Below are 18,488 nucleotides of genomic sequence, written 5' to 3'. Positions count from 1 at the left end.
GAGAGATTATGCGATAAATCAGGCGAAACAGAATTATGCAAACCAAAACACTGCTAAGAATGTAAAAATCTCATGCAGTGATTAGTCATTTTATTTCCATGAGTCTACTTCTTGTGTTTTCTTCAAAACCTCACTAATATACAACTAGCCTTTTTGATAAGTAGTTTACATATGGCTTATGCTACGAGATTTTGTACATTCAACAATTACATATATGGTGCAAGTTTTATTACTCGTTTAATTCATATCAGTGTCGGTGTCAGTGTCGGTGTTAGCAATGTTCTCGGTATACATCGAGCAAGTGGTACATTCTCTTTGATTTAATGTCTTGCCATCAGCTGATGAAAAGAAGCACTCAAGAATCACGATAAACTGGCTGTGGCAGCCACTTGAGATGCAAGTTCAGTTTTCCTGATTTTGCTTCATCTAGCTGGAAGCACTCTTTGAATTCCCCTTCCAATATAGCCCTAGTTAGTGTCAAGATGCATCTCCCCATATAATCCTGCACATTATAAAAGCCGCCATAAGCAAAAGCATATCTATACTTGTGTTAGCTAATATTGTGACCCTAAATAGCTACGTATCAGTGTAACTAGGTCCATCGATTCAGTTTGGATATAGCCACCTTTGACAAAGATTGAATTATGCGATTCTAGACAAGTAATTATCCATCGAAGCCACTTCAGGACGTCATTTCCATCCAAATATATCACCATGGCATACTCACATCAGAATGAAGGTCCATTCAAAATCCACCCACCCACCTTTTAAGGTAGGATTTCCACAGTTGACACCAAACAAAAGCCAGAGCCAAAAACGCCTTTTTTTTTTTTTTAAATGATGAGCCAACAACCAGTTAGAACTATGGATTCAGAGCATCTTGATGGAAAAATTATACAAAAACGTAAAAATAATGATAATTGTAGAAAATCTATACCTTTCCAAATGTGTCGTGGTCCCAGACTTCAAGAATTAACATATCGTGTAATCCATCCTCAACAACAAAGTCAAAAGTTTGATTCCAAACTGGATTCAAGCTGTCATTCACAACCTGAGAAACAAAGGAACTTGTAAATGAATCTAAAGCCTGTGTAACTAGAGAGAGTCTAAGACCAGGCCAGAATGGGACACCCAAGGGGCCAGGATTTAACTAAAGATACTAAACAAATGCCCAAGGGAAAAACATAAAGGAAACAAGTGAAGGAAGATAAAATGGGCAACCAAGGTGTTACCCGAGTTTTGTTTCTCATTTCTGATTTCTTCAAAGTGATTACAACATAAGGATCGGCCTTCCCCAATAGATCCACCGCCGGCAACTCCTCAGCAGATATCACAGTAACAGAAAGAACACCTCTAACAATAACCTCCTTTTTCTTATTTATGACTCCTCTCTCATTTTCAATAGTTTCTGTTCCATTCACCCCACTTTTGAGAAACCTCTCTAATGAGGTCATTGAAATATCTGGGGCAAAAGGGTTGGAATATCCATTCGACATCCCAATAGGAACGTATAAAAGTTCCAAATGCACCTAAAGCACAAAGAAGAAAGTTAATATGGTTAATATAAACAGAGTAATACTAGATATAGTTCTAGGGTGTGCAAGCCCCGCCCACTCCCTTTGAAAAAAGTGGGATCCACTATTAAAAAATGATTTTTCATATGGGTTCCAGATTTACCCACTTTTTTCAAAATTAGTGAGTAGGGCTTGCACATCGTAGGACTGCAAATATCATTTCTCAATTGATAATTCTCCTACAACAAAGGGACCCAATTGAGTTAAAGATGGAGCCTGCTATGCACACAAAGTAGTCAAATTTATAGATCATGAAGGTTGGTTTCTAGGATTTTAGACAGAGAAGTGAGAGTGTGGCTACAAAGAATCTTCTAGAGATGAGAAGCTTCCATCTTTGAAACCTCACAGGGATGGCACTGTTGGTCAAACCATGATTGGCTTTTTTATTTAGACAAATTATTTCCAGAAAATATACAAAATACTTCTTTGACACTTTATAAAGTCGGTCGATTTTTGTTATGCAAGTAAAGCCAACCGAACTTTCTTCTTTATATAAGTAAAAGCGAGCTGATTTTCTTAAAAGTCCAAAGGGACACCAGGCATATATCTGGTACACGAGAAATCACCCAATAGTTAGAAGGAAAACAATAAGAGTCTAATATCTTAGGCCTCAATAAAAAAATATATAAAATAAAATAGAACTTAAGAGAATATTGAAGCCTCTACGGCAAAGAAGAAGTATAAATTAATTTTTTTTTTTTATCGGTAAACAAATTTTTATTGATCAAAGGAAGGCAAAAGCCCAAGTATACGGGACATATACAAGAGGAGCGCCTAGGCTTGCTAATTTAGAGATACAAGGAATTCATATCAGTGGACTATTCTCAACCAGATAAAGGTGGGTGGGTGTTCTTTCTTTTTCTTTTTTTCTTTTTTTTTCTCTTTTTTTTTTTTTTTTTTTTTTTTTTGGGAGGCGAAAGGGGAAATGTATCTTAGAGAAGGAAAGAAAAAACAAAGAAGAAATTAACATGAATGGGACAAGATGCAATGTTATAAATCTCATCCTCAGCCATCTCAAACCAACCAGCGGACTCGTAGCATTTTGGGTACCTCTGCCATCCCAGGTTGAGCCAATTCCATTAGTGAATATATTAAAGCCTTCAGGGGTCAACCCAAACACAATCATTTTAGAATTTATCACCCTCGAGGCAACCAAGCAGGTTTCCATTTGGATGTGTTTCCAACATTTGACAAGCTGTGGCTTTTTCAAGAAATTATTGCTAGGACTAGACGACAGGTTGGCAAGATTATCATCCATCCCAGAAACCACTTACAGTGTGGATGCAGGAAGTAACTTTCTTTTTTTCTTTTATGATAAGGGAAGTAACCTTCTTTTAAGAAGAACAACATAAAACATTGTAGGTTATTTAATAGCACAGGTGGGGGACAGAAACTGCAACCTCTCAAAGTTAGGCATGAAAAATAATTTCCAACCGAAAAATAAAGGTAGCTTTATTCAGACAATAAGAACAAACATAATGATCAAAAGAAAGGATTTATCTTCTCACCTGCCCCCTGTATTTATTGTCTCTATGGACCTCCAAATCTTTAACAAGCTTAAGCCACACATCCTTCACTTTACCAGGCTGAAGTTCACTTAGTCGTATTTGAGCACACCCAATGAGCTCAGATGTTTGAACCCCCTCATCATCGTAAACTTTCACCACCAAATGTTGAGTGGATGCATCTTCAACAATAAATTCATAGTGTTCGTTCCAGATTGGGTTTAGATCATTGTTCTGAAGCAACAACATAGGATTTCTTTCAAACCCAAGTGCAAAAACAGAAATAAAGGAAAAGTAGAAGAACTTACAATTATTTTGCTAGTTTTTATCCTGTCACGTAAAGGCCGTACATATAATTCAGCATAGGGATCTGACTTGCCAATGATATCTTTATTTGTTAACTCCTTTGCTTGCACAAGCTTCACCTCTAATATCCCAACGGGCCTCAACTCCAGGTCACTAAACAACCAAAAAACCAACTGTTAAACCAAATGAAATCACACAATGAATCAATGTGCAGAGACCACCACACATCTTTCCCTCTCCAGCTTAATTTAGCTACCTAATGTATGTGCAACAAGGCAGCTAATTAATAATGACAATAACCAATGAGCAAAGAACACCTCTCCTCTCTCCCTCTCAACATCTTAATTTGGTCACTTAATTGCATGTATGTCAACACAGTGATCAATGGGAACAGTGATCATCGATGAGCAAAGATCACCTCCAGCATTACCTGTGCGTACATGAAGACTAAGCAAACTACATGCATCAGCATGCGTATTCATTGCACAAATTGTATGCAATATGAAGCCCGGCTAGTACAAGAATAAAAGCAATTGCTAAAAGTTCAACTCATATCCTTGTCCATATGTAGGCCTACCTATAATCCCCAGGCAAAATAGGTATAACTTTTCGAGCAGGCCACATAAGAGTATCTTCTATAGCATCCCGTATTGTACCCTGTATACAGAAACATATTCCTCTTAATGATGAGATTTGTTACAATGCAAATCCAAACAGTATATAAGATAAGATACACCTACTCATGGTGTGAAAAACTATAGTGAGTGCATGACCTTATTATTGCAAAAGAAAAAATGCAAACTATGGCATACACAAGCATTTTTAAATGGCACCAGAACATATTTAAATCCCTTAATTTAGCATACTATCACATTATTCTCAAATTTCCCAACTAAAACTAATCAACTTATTTCTCCCATGGTGCAAACAAAGTTCAAATCCTTTTTTCTCCACTTCATATAAACATAGAAGGATTAATTCAAATATGCATATTTAACATTAACCCATAATTATAGGTTAAAACCTTGACACCAAGTAAAGGTCATGCTCTAAGGACCTGTTTGGAATTGTGTTAAGAGTCTTAAAATATTCTTAAAAACTCTTTAATGAAAAAATTAGGTCGTTTGGATATTACATATTAAAGCACTTTTAATCTCAAATAAGCTAAAAAGTACATTTGAGGAAAAGCATCATTTGATGCTTTGCTTTTCCGAATAATGCTGAACGTAATCAAATTTTAAAAAGACCATCAATGGACGAAAATATCCATACAACTTCAAGATAATTACAACTTTCAAACTTTCAAGGATATGATCATAATCTTTAAAAAAATTAAAATAATTGTCATTTCTACCTCAGAAAGTACTTTTTTAATTTATTTCCAGACAAACGTAACATGTCTGAAAGTGCTTTAAACATATAGTTTTTTTTTTTTTTTAAAAAACAAATTCTATTGATCAATGGCAAACGTATAGTTACCAAACAATAAATAACTTTTTAATAGTAAAACTTATTACTTAAGTTATAAGTTATAAGTTCTTAAGTTATTAGCTATATTTCCCACCGCAATCCCAAACATGCACTAACAATGACTCCGGATATAACCAAAACTAAAGTTAGTCAACTTCATAAAATGTTAAATAATACAAATTAGCTTCACTCAAGGAGTTAAATTTATGAATTAGTTCATCATCTTAAGAACAAGTTCAAAACATAGTGAGCATGAGCTGATGCTTTTGCTCATAAGTATACACTATGCTCCAATTCCATATTGTGAGAGCACACCGGGGAATCTTACTATTTTTTTTTTTAATCAACCTAATGAATTGCAAAGGACATTAAGCTTATGAAATTGCAAAGTACAGCACAAAACATGTTTTATCTAATTTCTGTGAATTACAAAATTGGGACCATACTTACCAAAGCCATATTCATGTGCAGGACCAGATGTTATCGGAACATCTTAAACAGCATTTTCATATAAACACGTCATATTTTAAGTAATAATGTGACAGTGTTTCAAGTAGTTTGGGAAAAAATTACTAGCAACTTTTGGTTTCTGATTAGACCCGTTCAAACTTAAAGTTGACAAGCTTAAAACTCAATTAAGATTTTTTTGTATATTCTCTTATAGTATGTTTATAACTGCTTATACAAGAACAGAAAACTCATAGCACTCAGCTAAGATATTAGCACCTGATGGTGTAAAAAAATCTTGCAAAAGTGCAATAATAGTTACACGTAATAGAATTTTCTCCTACCTCTATAGCATCGTAAAGCCCAGGAATTGTTGATATGTCACCGCCAATAACTTTAAGTGTAAAATCCAAATTTTTCTGCAAGAGAAAATTTCAATGTTACATAATCAAATGTATTGTTTGTGGATTTTTTTGGGGAGAAAGCGCCCCCGGGGGGGGGGGGGGGGGAGAGAGAGAGAGAGAGAGAGAGAGATTTGAAAAACCCAAATGATAAGGTCTTTTAGGCCCCGTTTGGTTGATGGAATGAACTAAGATCAACTCAATTTAATCTAATTTTAAGTTGAGTCTAGCATCCAAACACACAACTCTCAAATCACTAAACTCATCTCAATTCAAAACCTCTTTACACATGAGGCTCCCAACTTTTTTCAACTCAACACTTCTTTATACACGGGACCCACAACCTTTTTCAACTTCCCATTAATATATCTAATAAACTCATCTTAACATCCAAACACATTTAAACTCATTTTAGGTGGACTCCACAAAACTCACTCTACAATCTCAACTCACTAATATTTATAAAGAACTGAACTCAACTCAACATCCAAACGCAACCTTAAACTAATTCGATCAAGCATAGGCATCAATCCTGAAGCTCAAACTATTTTTCTGCTACTAGGTAACTGAATAAAATATATTAAAGTCTAATTGCAGTCGGATGAATATGTTACCCATTGACAGTACACTAGCTTGCTTCCATTATAACAGATTCGCATATTTATGTGCTAAGGCACACATCAGCTTGCATTCATCACATCTGCACTTTTGTCAAACACTCTTTGACATGCATAATGCAAGCATATCAACTCCATACTTCCAGTATCTTATAATGATTTATTTTCTTACTTACAAAAATATATATATATATCTTATAATGACGGCTTTAGAAGGACATACAACACCTTTTCTCTTAGAGAACAACAAACAGCTCCAAAGCACGGAAACTCCTCAACCAGTGGCTTAAACATCAACCTGAAAACCCCTGTGAATCCAATATTTTTTACCTAAAAAGAGAAAAAAAAAAATCAAAGTACTCAGTATGGTAGCTCAATAAGATACACATGAGGGTACATAACAAGTAAACCAATTGCAGCCAGCCCTAGTGACAAGCATTCCATTTAACCTCATTGCAGATTCATGAAAAAGGGAAACATATATATATCATTTTTAAGAAAATATATATATCATTTTTATGATTACCCATTTGGTTAGCAATAGAGTTTTCTGATAATGTCCCAGAAAAAAGCTGACATTTCTAATGAAATAGAGGTGCGATTTTTTTGTACTTCCTCAACAACTCCCCCCCCCCCCCCCCCCCCCCAAAAAAAAAAAACCCCAAAAACCCAACCCACCAAAACACCCGAATACATGTAAGGGGCAGTTCGCTTGAATGGGTGGCTAAATTGAAGTTTCGGATTTAAATGCAAAACAACTAGGAAAAACATTATAGAAAAATAGATTGACAGGATACAGTAGATAATAAAACAATTTCCATCTGAATAGTATGGTTTATTGCACTATAAACAAGTAAGATTTCTGGTAGTAGCTATGTTCAAATGTAGAATACATAAAATGAACAAAGAAGTAATAAAGGTAAGAAAATGATTACAACAAACTGAGGCAAGCAGATCATTATATTTTCAGAGAACTACAGATCAAATGGTCTATTTATTTTTGATCAAATGGTCTATTTATCATACATTGAATTGTCTCTTAGTAAGCTGTGAGAATGTATTTAGCTTATTTAGTATATGGGACCTCTATGATAGATAATTGTAGAGGAACTGATGCTAGAACCAGTAACGTTCAAAATATTATTCACTTTTGATAATAGACACTTGGTTGAGCATTGCTCCCATTTCCCTCTTCTTGTCAATTGTTGTCAAATACTTCCTTCCTGAGTCCTCCAACCGTCATCAAGTTTGGAAATATTATCAGACGAGTGGCTTAAATATAGGTTTAATGGTTGTTCAGGTGAATTGGAAAAGAAAAGCCTTGACACCATTGACATGGAGATCAATCCCCAGAAGAGGATGTGGTGCTTTAGACTTAATAGAAAAAAACATCAAGAATAACAGTCATCAACAACACAAGAAACGCTCTACGAGACTCAAAGGCAATCCATCCGTCACTAGTAAGCAGATGCAAGAAGGTGGTAACTTTTACATTACCTGCACTGGAAGTCCTACACCAAATCTTGTCTTGATATCTAGTACCATATTTGGATTCCCATCCCAGTTCATTTCCAACTCCATGGTAATACCATCTTCTCCGTTTTCAATGATAGAAACTCCTAAAGAATAACATCTATTGGTAAGAAATTCAAGATAAGTATTTAACATCGATGTAGAGCACAAGACTATATTCTTGTCCATATAATAGACCTTCATTCATTTGGACCACACAAAGGGCGAATAAAGCATAAAACACTTGGTGATTACTCAGTAAGGAAGAATCATAAGGTTCTAACAATGAGCACTGTGGCAGAACTCTATAAAATAAAAAACAATGTTAACAAGTTGCATTAACCAAGAGCGATCAAACTAGTAAGTACAAACGGCAAAGAATTGTGTATGCATTATAACACGTAGCAAAAGCATAAGTAAGAAAAAAGACAAAAAATGGATAGGATGATGAATGAAGGTAATTAACCTGTAAATTGTGGTGCCACAGTACCGAGAGTGAACTTGGAAAATTTGAGCGAAGACAATATAATCGGTCTATATTGTTCCAGAACCGGCTCAACAGAAGCCTTGATTAGCTCAGACGCTGCCTGCACACGACAAGTTCATCCTAAATCATTATCATTAAAAAATAAATCCGTAATCTTTTCTTTGTAACTAAGATAAAATAAAACCTCGTTAACATAGGGCCAGATCTTTGTAAGATGAAGATTTAGCCAAGTCAACTGTATCCATAAAAGAAAGAAAAAAACAGAAATATCAGTATCTATATGATTATGTAAGAGACGGGAAAACATAGAGAGACGAGGAGGGAGAAAGAGCTCAACTTCTGGCGCTGAGAGAAGACGACCCAGGAAGGGTAGTACTCAGGAGCAAGGATCTTTCTGGAATCTTCGACAGTCATCCTGGCAAAAGTGGCGATGGTGGTGGCGAGTGCGGACCGACGCTTGGACCGGACGTTCTCGCAGCGGACGAACCCAACTATCAGCGTCAGTCCGACTGCAATTCCCAGTATAAGCCCCATAAAAAACCCCATTTTGTCTCTTCGTATCTTCTGATGTGGGGGATCGGAGAAGCAAGAGAGAGCTCTGTGATTAACGCAGAAGAAGCAAAGTGAGATTAGAGTTGAATGGGTATTAGGATTCTCGTTGTAATCAAAGGTTTGGGCGGACTAAACGCGCAAAGCTTTTTCTTCTTGATTTATCCTTTCCCATTTTCAAATCTCGGGAAGTCGCGAAGTACTTGAGAAGGAGGCTGCCGACAAAGCATTACAAGGCATCGGGACCTTCTCATTTGGGCGCAACGAAAAATGTTGGACGTTGGAGGTGGACGGCCTGACCAATCAAATCTTCACACGTTGGCTCATTTTGATTTTGCATGGATTTTTTAACTCTATAAAAAATTGGATGAGTTATATAACAGTTATTTTAAAAAAATAATTATTTTAATCAATTATATTAATAAAATTTATAAAAATATATATAAAAATAACTATATACAATAGAATTGGTAAATAATTATATAACAGTTAGTATATTGTGTGTCTGCATCTCTATATTTCTTTTATCATTATTTTTTAATATTTTTTAATATAATATTAAATGATTAAAAATTAAGTAAAATATAATAAATAATTTTATTATCATATAATGATAATAATAAAAAATTATGCTAACCATTGGAGTTGTATGACATACAAATCTGAAAGTAAACATTTAATATTATATATACCTTTTTAATCTTAGATTAATTTAAAAAGAATCTTAATTGATATTGAATATATATGAGATGAGATCACTCTGTTACTATTAAATATTTTATTATTTTTTATTAATTTTTATTAATATTAATTATTTTTTAATATTTTAATATTTTTATTTTTATTATTATTCATAAATTATTTAAAATCATCTCGCTGTCTAAATCTATCATAAAGGCTTTCACAAGACAAATTTGTCTGTACGAGGACTGAGATTTAGGAGCACAAGTTCCACGCTTCCTTCATTCACGAATGTTTCGTGTTAGATGTCCATCACCATCAAATCCCCCACCATGTGTATCCTCTTTCTAGTCAATTTTATCGGTAAATATTGGGGATTGAAGAATATTAATATCACTCCTAAATTTGTTTATTATATGTATTTATTCATATTTTTTAATTTCTTTTAATTTTATTCATTTTTTTAATGATTAAGAAAATGAGTAATTGAATTTATACATTTTTTTTATTTTTTAATGGTTAAAAATGTCTAAAACATATTTAAAAGAAAAGAAAAAAAAGATCATTTCACGTGCATCGTCTAAAAACATCCTAAAATATTTTTAAAAATAAAAGAAAATTATAATACTAATAAAAAAATATTTATTTAATTATTAAATAAAAAATTTAAAAATACTAAAAAACTAATTGTCACGAGAAATCCTGAGACCCCTTAAGGGATCCCAAGCATTTCTTTCTCTTCAATAGAGACATTGACAAGCATAATTGATGTTTTGATGAGAGACAATCAATCAGTACCCAAAAAACCGATGCCTACCATAAAAGTTTTACGACATGAAAAAAATGGTAGTAAAGTTGGGAAGGAAGAGATATGCCTTCGTTGCTTTTTCAAAATTTGGCAGAGTGGACAAGTGAAAAGGACTCTCATTTTTGGCTGATTCTTCCAACGACAAAAAATTAGTGCCCCATGCCCTTTTAAGAGCTGTCCAAGTCCATGTGGAATCACCAGACAATTGCAATGAAAGAGCCGGAATCAATGGAGTAATTCCATCTCGAAGAATGCACCAATGTTAATGTCAAGAGGCCAAGGACTTTTCTCGCAAGATGGTGTGGGCAAAAGGAACAATGGAGAAATATAGGGTTAAATGATTGTATGGAAGTCAATGGGCATTGAGATGTAGGATTTGGTTTGTAAATTCGTGAATATGTTCATGTAAATTAGCCAACCCATTTGGAGAGATCCCACTCCCAGTGTCAAGCCCAACCTAGTTGAAGAATCTGCCACTGTAAGTAATTATATAAACGTACACAGCGGAAGAAATACCTCAAGAATAGTCTGTGTAGTTATTCCACGAGTGAATCCAGTGTTCAAATAGATTTCTCCACTCAGTGCGTGAATGTGCTACGTAGATGAATCTAAAGACACATTCAAAATGCCCACAGCCTAAGTATTTTCACTCACAGACAGAGAGAGATTTTTCCAAGAGAGGGTTGCATCTGCCAAGGAATGGAAGGAGGCATTTATCAGTCGTCCGCGCCCCTTCATAAATGGCCAGCCAATGTTACGGCCCTTGACTCCAGGCATAACGCCTGGAGTAATGCCAGCATCCCTAAATGGTAAGAGGCAGGGGCATGCCCACTAAGAGCGCCCCTGCTTTATTACATCTCCCACTCGCACATAGTGGGCATCCCCAGGCATATATGTCTCAACATGTTCTCTATATCATTCATACAAAATAAATAGGCCGTGCGACCACCGAGTACACCTGAAAAAAATAAAATTGGGAGCACTATACCAAATCTCTCCTCGAGAAGACCAGCATAGCATCATCCTTAAAGTGTCTCGTATGCCCTAGACTCATTCGATCGCATCTAATCAAGCATATTCGATCCCTTTTTGAGTTTAAAAATAAACCCAGAACTATGCTTTAATTGTTTCTTAGTTTTCATGATGTGTTCACAAAAATTGTCACTACCAAATTGTAGCGCCAAAGTTTGACGTCAGCAAACACAATCTAAATGCGTTGTCGAATAGTCTTCCCTTCGCCCTCATGTCACTCAATGTTAGTCTAACTGCTTTCCCAACAATACCTCTTTAGACCGTATCAGTCATGATCATAGAGAGTATGCTAGAGTAGCAAACATCAGAACCTCCATCTTATGACATTGTCAAAAGTCATAAAAAAGGGCATCATTTTAAAATATGAAGTATAGGACTCACACAGTGAAGAAACAGGGAACTATTCATTCACTTCCATATTTGGTCGCAAGAGCACATGTAGTATGAAATGCATGCTACGGTGAATCTCTCTTTATCAAAGAGCGTATGTCCATATCAAACACCGTACAGATCTTAGTCTAGACACATGTCTAACCTGATTTTCTCAATTTGCTCACCCCCAAGGTGCCAAAGAGAATCTCACATCTGGCTTACTACAGGCTACATACATTGTGGAGTGTTCATGCACGGTTCTTTTAAATTCAATGAACCTCATCTTAGTTCTTACTAAGGCAACATATCTCTTATGTCATACTTATCTCTCTCAGGACAAGTAACAAGTGACATAATGTCTCATCTTTGCTCACTATCTCTTTACAGCGCCAAAGGTGATCACTCGTGTGAGTGAGTCGATCTAAGTCTGTTAACATACATTGTGTGTGTGTACAATTCATGCAATATGATCAAAAGAAAAGAAACACACTGCATTAATTTCTCCAAAGAAAGTTTACATAACTGTGTCAACTGAATCACAATCTACGCAGTCCTAAACTCTTAACATGAGTCATAAAAGTGACTTTCGCTATGGGCTTTGTCAAGGGATCAGAAACCATGCGATTCGTAGATAAATGTTTCAGGACCACTTCCTTTTGTGCCACCATATCTCTTATGTAGTGATATCGGATACCAATGTGTTTGGTTCTTTCATGATATTTTGGGTCCTTAGCATACGCGAGAGCAGCCATGCTGTCGCAAAAAATAATCACTGGATCAGAATAATCCGCGCCGATATCTAAGTGCTGAAGGAACCTCCTCAACCAAACAGCCTCCTGAACTGCTGCTGAACATGCTATGTAATCTGCCTCCATAGTGGATAAAGCTATACAGGGTTGTTTCTTGCTACTCCATGTGATGGCGCCATTATTCAGCAAGAAAACATATCCAGTTGTCGATTTGCGCTCATCTAGGTCACTGCCCCAATCAGCATCACTGTAACCATTTAGCTGCAAATTTGAACCCTGATAGCACAATGTATAGTCTGCAGTTCCCTTGAGATATCTGAAAATCCTCTTGACTGCTTTCCAATGAGCCAGTCCAGGATTAGATTGAAATCTACTAACCAAGCCAACTGCATAGCATATATCCGGTCGAGTACACATCATTGCGTACATCAGACTACCAATAGCGCTAGCATAGGGAACACGAGTCATTTTCTCTTTCTCTTTTGGAGTTTTAGGACACATTTCTTGACATAAGGTCTCGCCTTTAGCAATGGGATTGTCAATAGGTTTACAATTACTCATTTGGAAGCGTTCAAGGACCTTCTTTATGTAAGTCTATTGAGACAAACACAGAAGCTTCTTTGAACGATCTCTATAGATCTTAACCCCCAAAATATATTCAGCCTCACCCATGTCCTTCATCTCAAAATTGAGGGACAACCACTCTTTAGTGGCGACAATTATCCCCTTATCATTTCCAGTCATTAATATATCATCAACATATAATGATAATAACACAAAACTCATTTTGGACCGTTTTATATAAACACAGTGGTCTTCTGCGATCATCGTAAACTCATTCAAAAGAATGGCTTGATGGAATCGGAGGTACCACTGTCTAGATGATTGCTTTAGGCCATATATAGATCGTTTGAGCTTGCACACTTTGCGCTCTTGACCTTTGACCACAAAGCCCGTGGGTTGATCCATATAGATCTCTTCATCTAGTTCTCCATTGAGAAAAGCTGTCTTAACGTCCATTTGATAGAGTTCTAAGTCCAATTGTGCTACAATGGCTAGAATCAAGCGAATTGAGGCAAACCTTACTACTGGAGAAAAGGTTTCCTCATAGTCTATACCCTCTTGTTGGGTATATCCTTTCGCTACTAGGCGAGCTTTATGCCTTTCTATTGACCCATCCGCTTTACGTTTGACCTTTAGAACCCATTTGTTCCCAATGGCCTTTCGTCCTGGCGGTAGGTCTACCAGATCCCAAACCTGATTAGTCCTCATAGACTCCATCTCATCGTTTAGTACTTTTATCCACTCATCTTTAGTAGAAGATGAGAAAGCCTCTTGGATGGTTCTAGGCTCATCATCATCTTGCAGTCCCACCATGAAAATCTCCCCTTCAATCTCAAATCGACGACGGGGAATATTTCCGCGTGAGCTTCTACGTGGTTGAAACTGTTGTGAATAATCAACAAGTGGTGTTTCATTGCTCAGAGCTAAATCACTCACACTGTTTCTAAGAGCTTGAGAAATTTCATCATTCTCAACTACGACATTTGGAGTGATTTCCTCTTGATCCACAAGTTCTTGGAGTTCCAAACTCCTATCAACCTCGCCTCTAATTGGAAATTCATCCTCGATGAAATTCACATCTCGTGACTCAATTTCAGATACCGTCCCATCAGGTTGTTCACCGATTAATACATATCCCTTAGAGTGATCAGGGTACCTTATAAAGATACACTTCTTTCCTCTAGGACCAAACTTTCCATATTTATGGAAAGAATCATGAACGAAACCCGTTGAACTCCATGGCCGCAAGTTATTCAAGTTGGGTTTCTCATCGGTCCAAAGTTCATACGGGGTGGACGGCACCGATTTGGAGGGCATTCGGTTAAGGATATAGGCTGCAGTCAAAAATGCATCCCCCCAATATGATATTGGTAGGTTTGCTTGCGCCATCATCGATCTAACCATCTCAAGCAGTGTCCGATTTCTTCTTTCTGCCACGCCATTTTGTTGTGGCGTATATGGCATTGTCAACTGCCTTTTAATTCCCTTTTCATCACAGAGCCTTTTAAATTGCTCAGATAAATATTCACGTCCACGGTCTGTTCTTAGAGCTTTTATACTCCTGTCTAATTGATTCTCAACCAAACTCATGTATCGTCTAAAGCAATCCAATGCTTCAGACTTATGGGAGATCAAATAAACATGACCATATCGTGAATAATCATCTATGAATGTGATGAAATATAAAGCCCCGTGTCTCGCCCTCACACTTATTGGGCCACAAATATTTGAGTGGATTAATTGCAACAGAGAAGATGCTCTTGCTGCTTTTCCAAACGGTTTTCTTTTTGATTTTCCCATCAAACAATGTTCACAAGTGGGCAACGTGACTTTAGCGAGATTGCCTATTAGACCTTCTCTAGCCAACCGTGTCATCCTCTCTTGCCCAACATGGCCAAGTCTAGCATGCCATGTATTCGAATCTAAATTATCAGATTCAGTGATAAAAATAGTAGATTCATTCACATTTGAATAATCCAAATCCATTATCATAAAACCGTCTGAAAGAAAAGCAGAACCATAAAAAACATTATCCAAAAATAGGGAAACACCATTGTTTTCAAATAAAATGTGGAAACCAAGTCTGATTAAAGTAACTACGGAAAGTAAATTTCGTCGTATTCCGGGAGCGTATAACACATGATGGAGTAATAGAATGCGACCGCCTCGCAATACTAGCTTGTAGGTACCAACTCCAAGCACCTCGACACTAGCTCCATTCCCCACCTTGATATCACGACTCCCAACTGGAATTCGACGATACTCGACAAATCTGACTCTGTCTCTTGCTATGTGGTCGGTCGCTCCTGAATCAACAGTCCACATAGGATATGAGTGAGCAACCATCACATGACTTGTTACATAAACAGAAAGAGAATAGTCAGATTGTACCTTCTTCGGCTCAGTACAGTCACGAGCGAAGTGGCCTTTCTTTCCACAGTTAAGACAATCCATATTGGACTTGTTCTTTCCACGCTTCCCTCTCTTGGTGCATTTGAAAGTTCCTGACTCTTTTTGCACACGTCCAGTGGATACCCCAAGCTTATTATTCTTGCGTTTAGGCCTAATTGCCTTACGCGAGCCAGATTCAGCCACATAGGATGAATGTTTAGGCTTAATAGCCTCTAGGCGCTCTGCCTCAAGCTCCAAATGACGCGACACATCATCAAAAGTTTTGATGTTCTCATTGTGCGTCAAATTTTGGCACATGGCTTCCCATGAAATGGGTAGTGAGCGTATAACCGCTTGGACATGCTGCTCATCCATCAGATTGTTTCCAGCCACTTTGAGTTCACGGATCATTGATGACATCGTTCTAAAATGCTGCTTTATCGTGTGTTCAAAGCGCATCTTATAAGAGTCAAACTTTATAGTCAGTCCGCGCAATCTCGTGGCAGAAGTTCCCCCGAACTTCACTTTCAGTGCTTCCCACATACTTTGAGCAGTGTTATACTCCTCGAACTTACCGATAAGGTCATTGTGCATGCTGCTTAACATAGTAAAGCGCACGCACCGATCCTTTTTGAGCCAATTCTCAAAAACCTCATGATCCTTTCAGTGTTGTTCAGAGTTCCCTTTTTTAGGCTCAGTTAGGGAGTGAGTTAAGGTCTCCAAGACCTCTTGCTTATTCAGGACATACTGGATCTTACGATGCCAAATGTCGTAATTTTCCCCATCCAGTTTTTCTCCTTTGTTCAAATCAGCAACAATACTTTTCGATACCATTTCACTACAAAAATGCACAAATTAGATATATACACACACCTAAAAAAAATGCCGCGTTTATCTAAGTTAAAGAGAAAATAATCTAGACATGTCACAAGATCGAAAATTCGCTAAGCTTCCTAATCATCTCTTGCGCCACAATGCCAATTATTAACTTATTAACTCAATTTTCACGCAATTTTAAATTGCATGGGAAATTTCAAAAAAAAATTTCAACCATACATCCACTAATTATCACAAAAAAAACTTACTAATTTAGTGATAATATAATAACTAATCATGTATTTAAAGAAATAATCATGCCAAAAAAAAAAAAACTGAAAGGTTTTTTTTTTTTTTTTTTTTTTTTTTCCAGCACAATTAGATCATAAAAAAATAGAACCCCCACCTATCACCAGGAGAAGCAGCAGCCCAATGGTGCGTTTTCATCTTGACTCCCACTTGGTCATGGGTTCTAAACACAAGAAAAACAATTTTTGCCATTTTAGTGAAAAAACCTCACGGGTTGGGCCAGAAAACAATTGGGCTGGAGATAAAAAAAAATAAAACAATTGGGCCAAGTTCAAGCTTTGAACAGCCCATTAGTTTTAAATCCTCAGCCCGTAAGTTTTTTTTTTTTTTTTTAAACCTTCTTCAACCTCCGGAATTGGTACTGTTCATGTGAACAGTATCAGAAAAAAAAACAGTGGCTTAAAGCCACCATTTTAGGCAGCCTCCGCCGGTGGGCTCGGTGGCAGAGCACTCACCGGAGTGCTCTGAACACCACGGGCTGCAGCAGCCGGAGTGGGCTGCTCCCATTGTGCAGCACCACTCCTTGGCATGCGGTAGCCATGGTGTATGCTGCCCATCTCGGTTGGGCAGCACCACTCGGTGCCAGCATCTCCACGTGGTGCGAGCCCACAACACCATGGTGCGATAGGCACCACGGTGTGGGCTGCAGCACCGTGTGCGCTCAGCACCAAAAAATGGTGCTCGGTGCACCAGTGGGTGCTTGCCACCCATGGAGGTGTCCTCGGCACCATGTAGTGCGAGGACCACCCGTGTGGTGCTAGCAGCAACCATGTGGTTGCCCAGCCACCACCATGGCGCGCTTCGTGCCTCTGCGCATGGCAAATACACTGCCATGCGCAGTATCACACAGTGCTCAACATATATATATATATATATATATATTGTATTAAAAAAAACAATATAATACATATTCTCAATGCATAAAAAGAAAACTGTTAAAACACATCTAGCAATATAGCGTGATGTTCATGTAAACAGAGATCATATATAAAAACTTATGATAATAGATCATGGCATTTCTAACAGTCTCATACATGTTTTAATAAACAGAGACTAAACTCAATATATATAAACATGATCATATTCATAGAATGTAAGAAAAAAAATATATATGCATTACATGAACAAGAAACAGAGACATATTTCACTGGGAACAACTAACGTAATGCTCTGATACCAATGTAAGTAATTATATAAACGTACACAGCGGAAGAAATACCTCAAGAATAGTCTGTGTAGTTGTTCCACGAGTGAATCCAGTGTTCAAATAGATTTCTCCACTCAGTGCGTGAATGTGCTACGTAGATGAATCTAGAGACACATTCAAAATGCCCACAGCCTAAGTATTTTCACTCACAGACAGAGAGAGATTTTTCCAAAAGAGAGTTGCATCTGTCAAGGAATGGAAGGAGGCATTTATCAGTCGTCCGCGCCCCTTCATATGGTAACCGTTGGCTGGCCATAAATGTTACGGCCCTTGACTCCAGGCATAACGCCTAAAGTAATGCCAGCATCCCTAAATGGTAAGAGGCAGGGGCATGCCCACTAAGAGCGTCCCTGCTTTATTACAGCCACAAACAAAAACCACATGAGACAACTTAAACCCGAGTGACCAATAGAGTCCTACGAAAAAAGATGAGACAGGCGCCTATCCCATAGTCTAGGCAGCTAAATATGTTTAGGAACGGGCACACCTGACCAGAGACACACCGCATTAAATGAAATATGGAGAAGGGCACGCCACAGTCAGATATCACGTCACATTTAATGCATGTTAGAGAAGTTGTACACACTACAACATATTACTTGAGGTGCCATAAGACGAAACAACATCGACTTGACACATTGCCACCTTACAGGGATGCTAGTGGTAGATTTAACCTGAATACGACCTGATA

The 18,488-nt window shown here is 37.3% G+C and overlaps 1 protein-coding gene across 1 annotated transcript; it reads right to left on the bottom strand.

The window, feature by feature from the left end:
* Nucleotides 1–33: 33 nt before the first annotated feature.
* On the bottom strand, nt 34–9,090 carry LOC122308424 (synaptotagmin-5-like). The gene is made up of 12 exons (XM_043121748.1): nt 8,656–9,090; nt 8,504–8,554; nt 8,299–8,419; nt 7,818–7,939; nt 6,549–6,650; nt 5,647–5,721; nt 3,963–4,042; nt 3,388–3,538; nt 3,083–3,313; nt 1,233–1,529; nt 938–1,051; nt 34–502 (listed from the first exon to the last, which is right to left on the bottom strand). The coding sequence occupies exons 1-12, from the start codon at nt 8,863–8,865 to the stop codon at nt 356–358; spliced, it is 1,701 nt and encodes a 566-aa protein (XP_042977682.1). The 5' UTR covers nt 8,866–9,090; the 3' UTR covers nt 34–355.
* Nucleotides 9,091–18,488: the final 9,398 nt, after the last annotated feature.

Source organism: Carya illinoinensis, chromosome 4 (assembly GCF_018687715.1).
Source record: "Carya illinoinensis cultivar Pawnee chromosome 4, C.illinoinensisPawnee_v1, whole genome shotgun sequence".
In the NCBI taxonomy this organism is placed as follows: Eukaryota; Viridiplantae; Streptophyta; class Magnoliopsida; order Fagales; family Juglandaceae; genus Carya; species Carya illinoinensis.
Note: the sequence above shows the minus strand (reverse complement) of the source record. Positions and strands in the feature narration are given on the sequence as shown.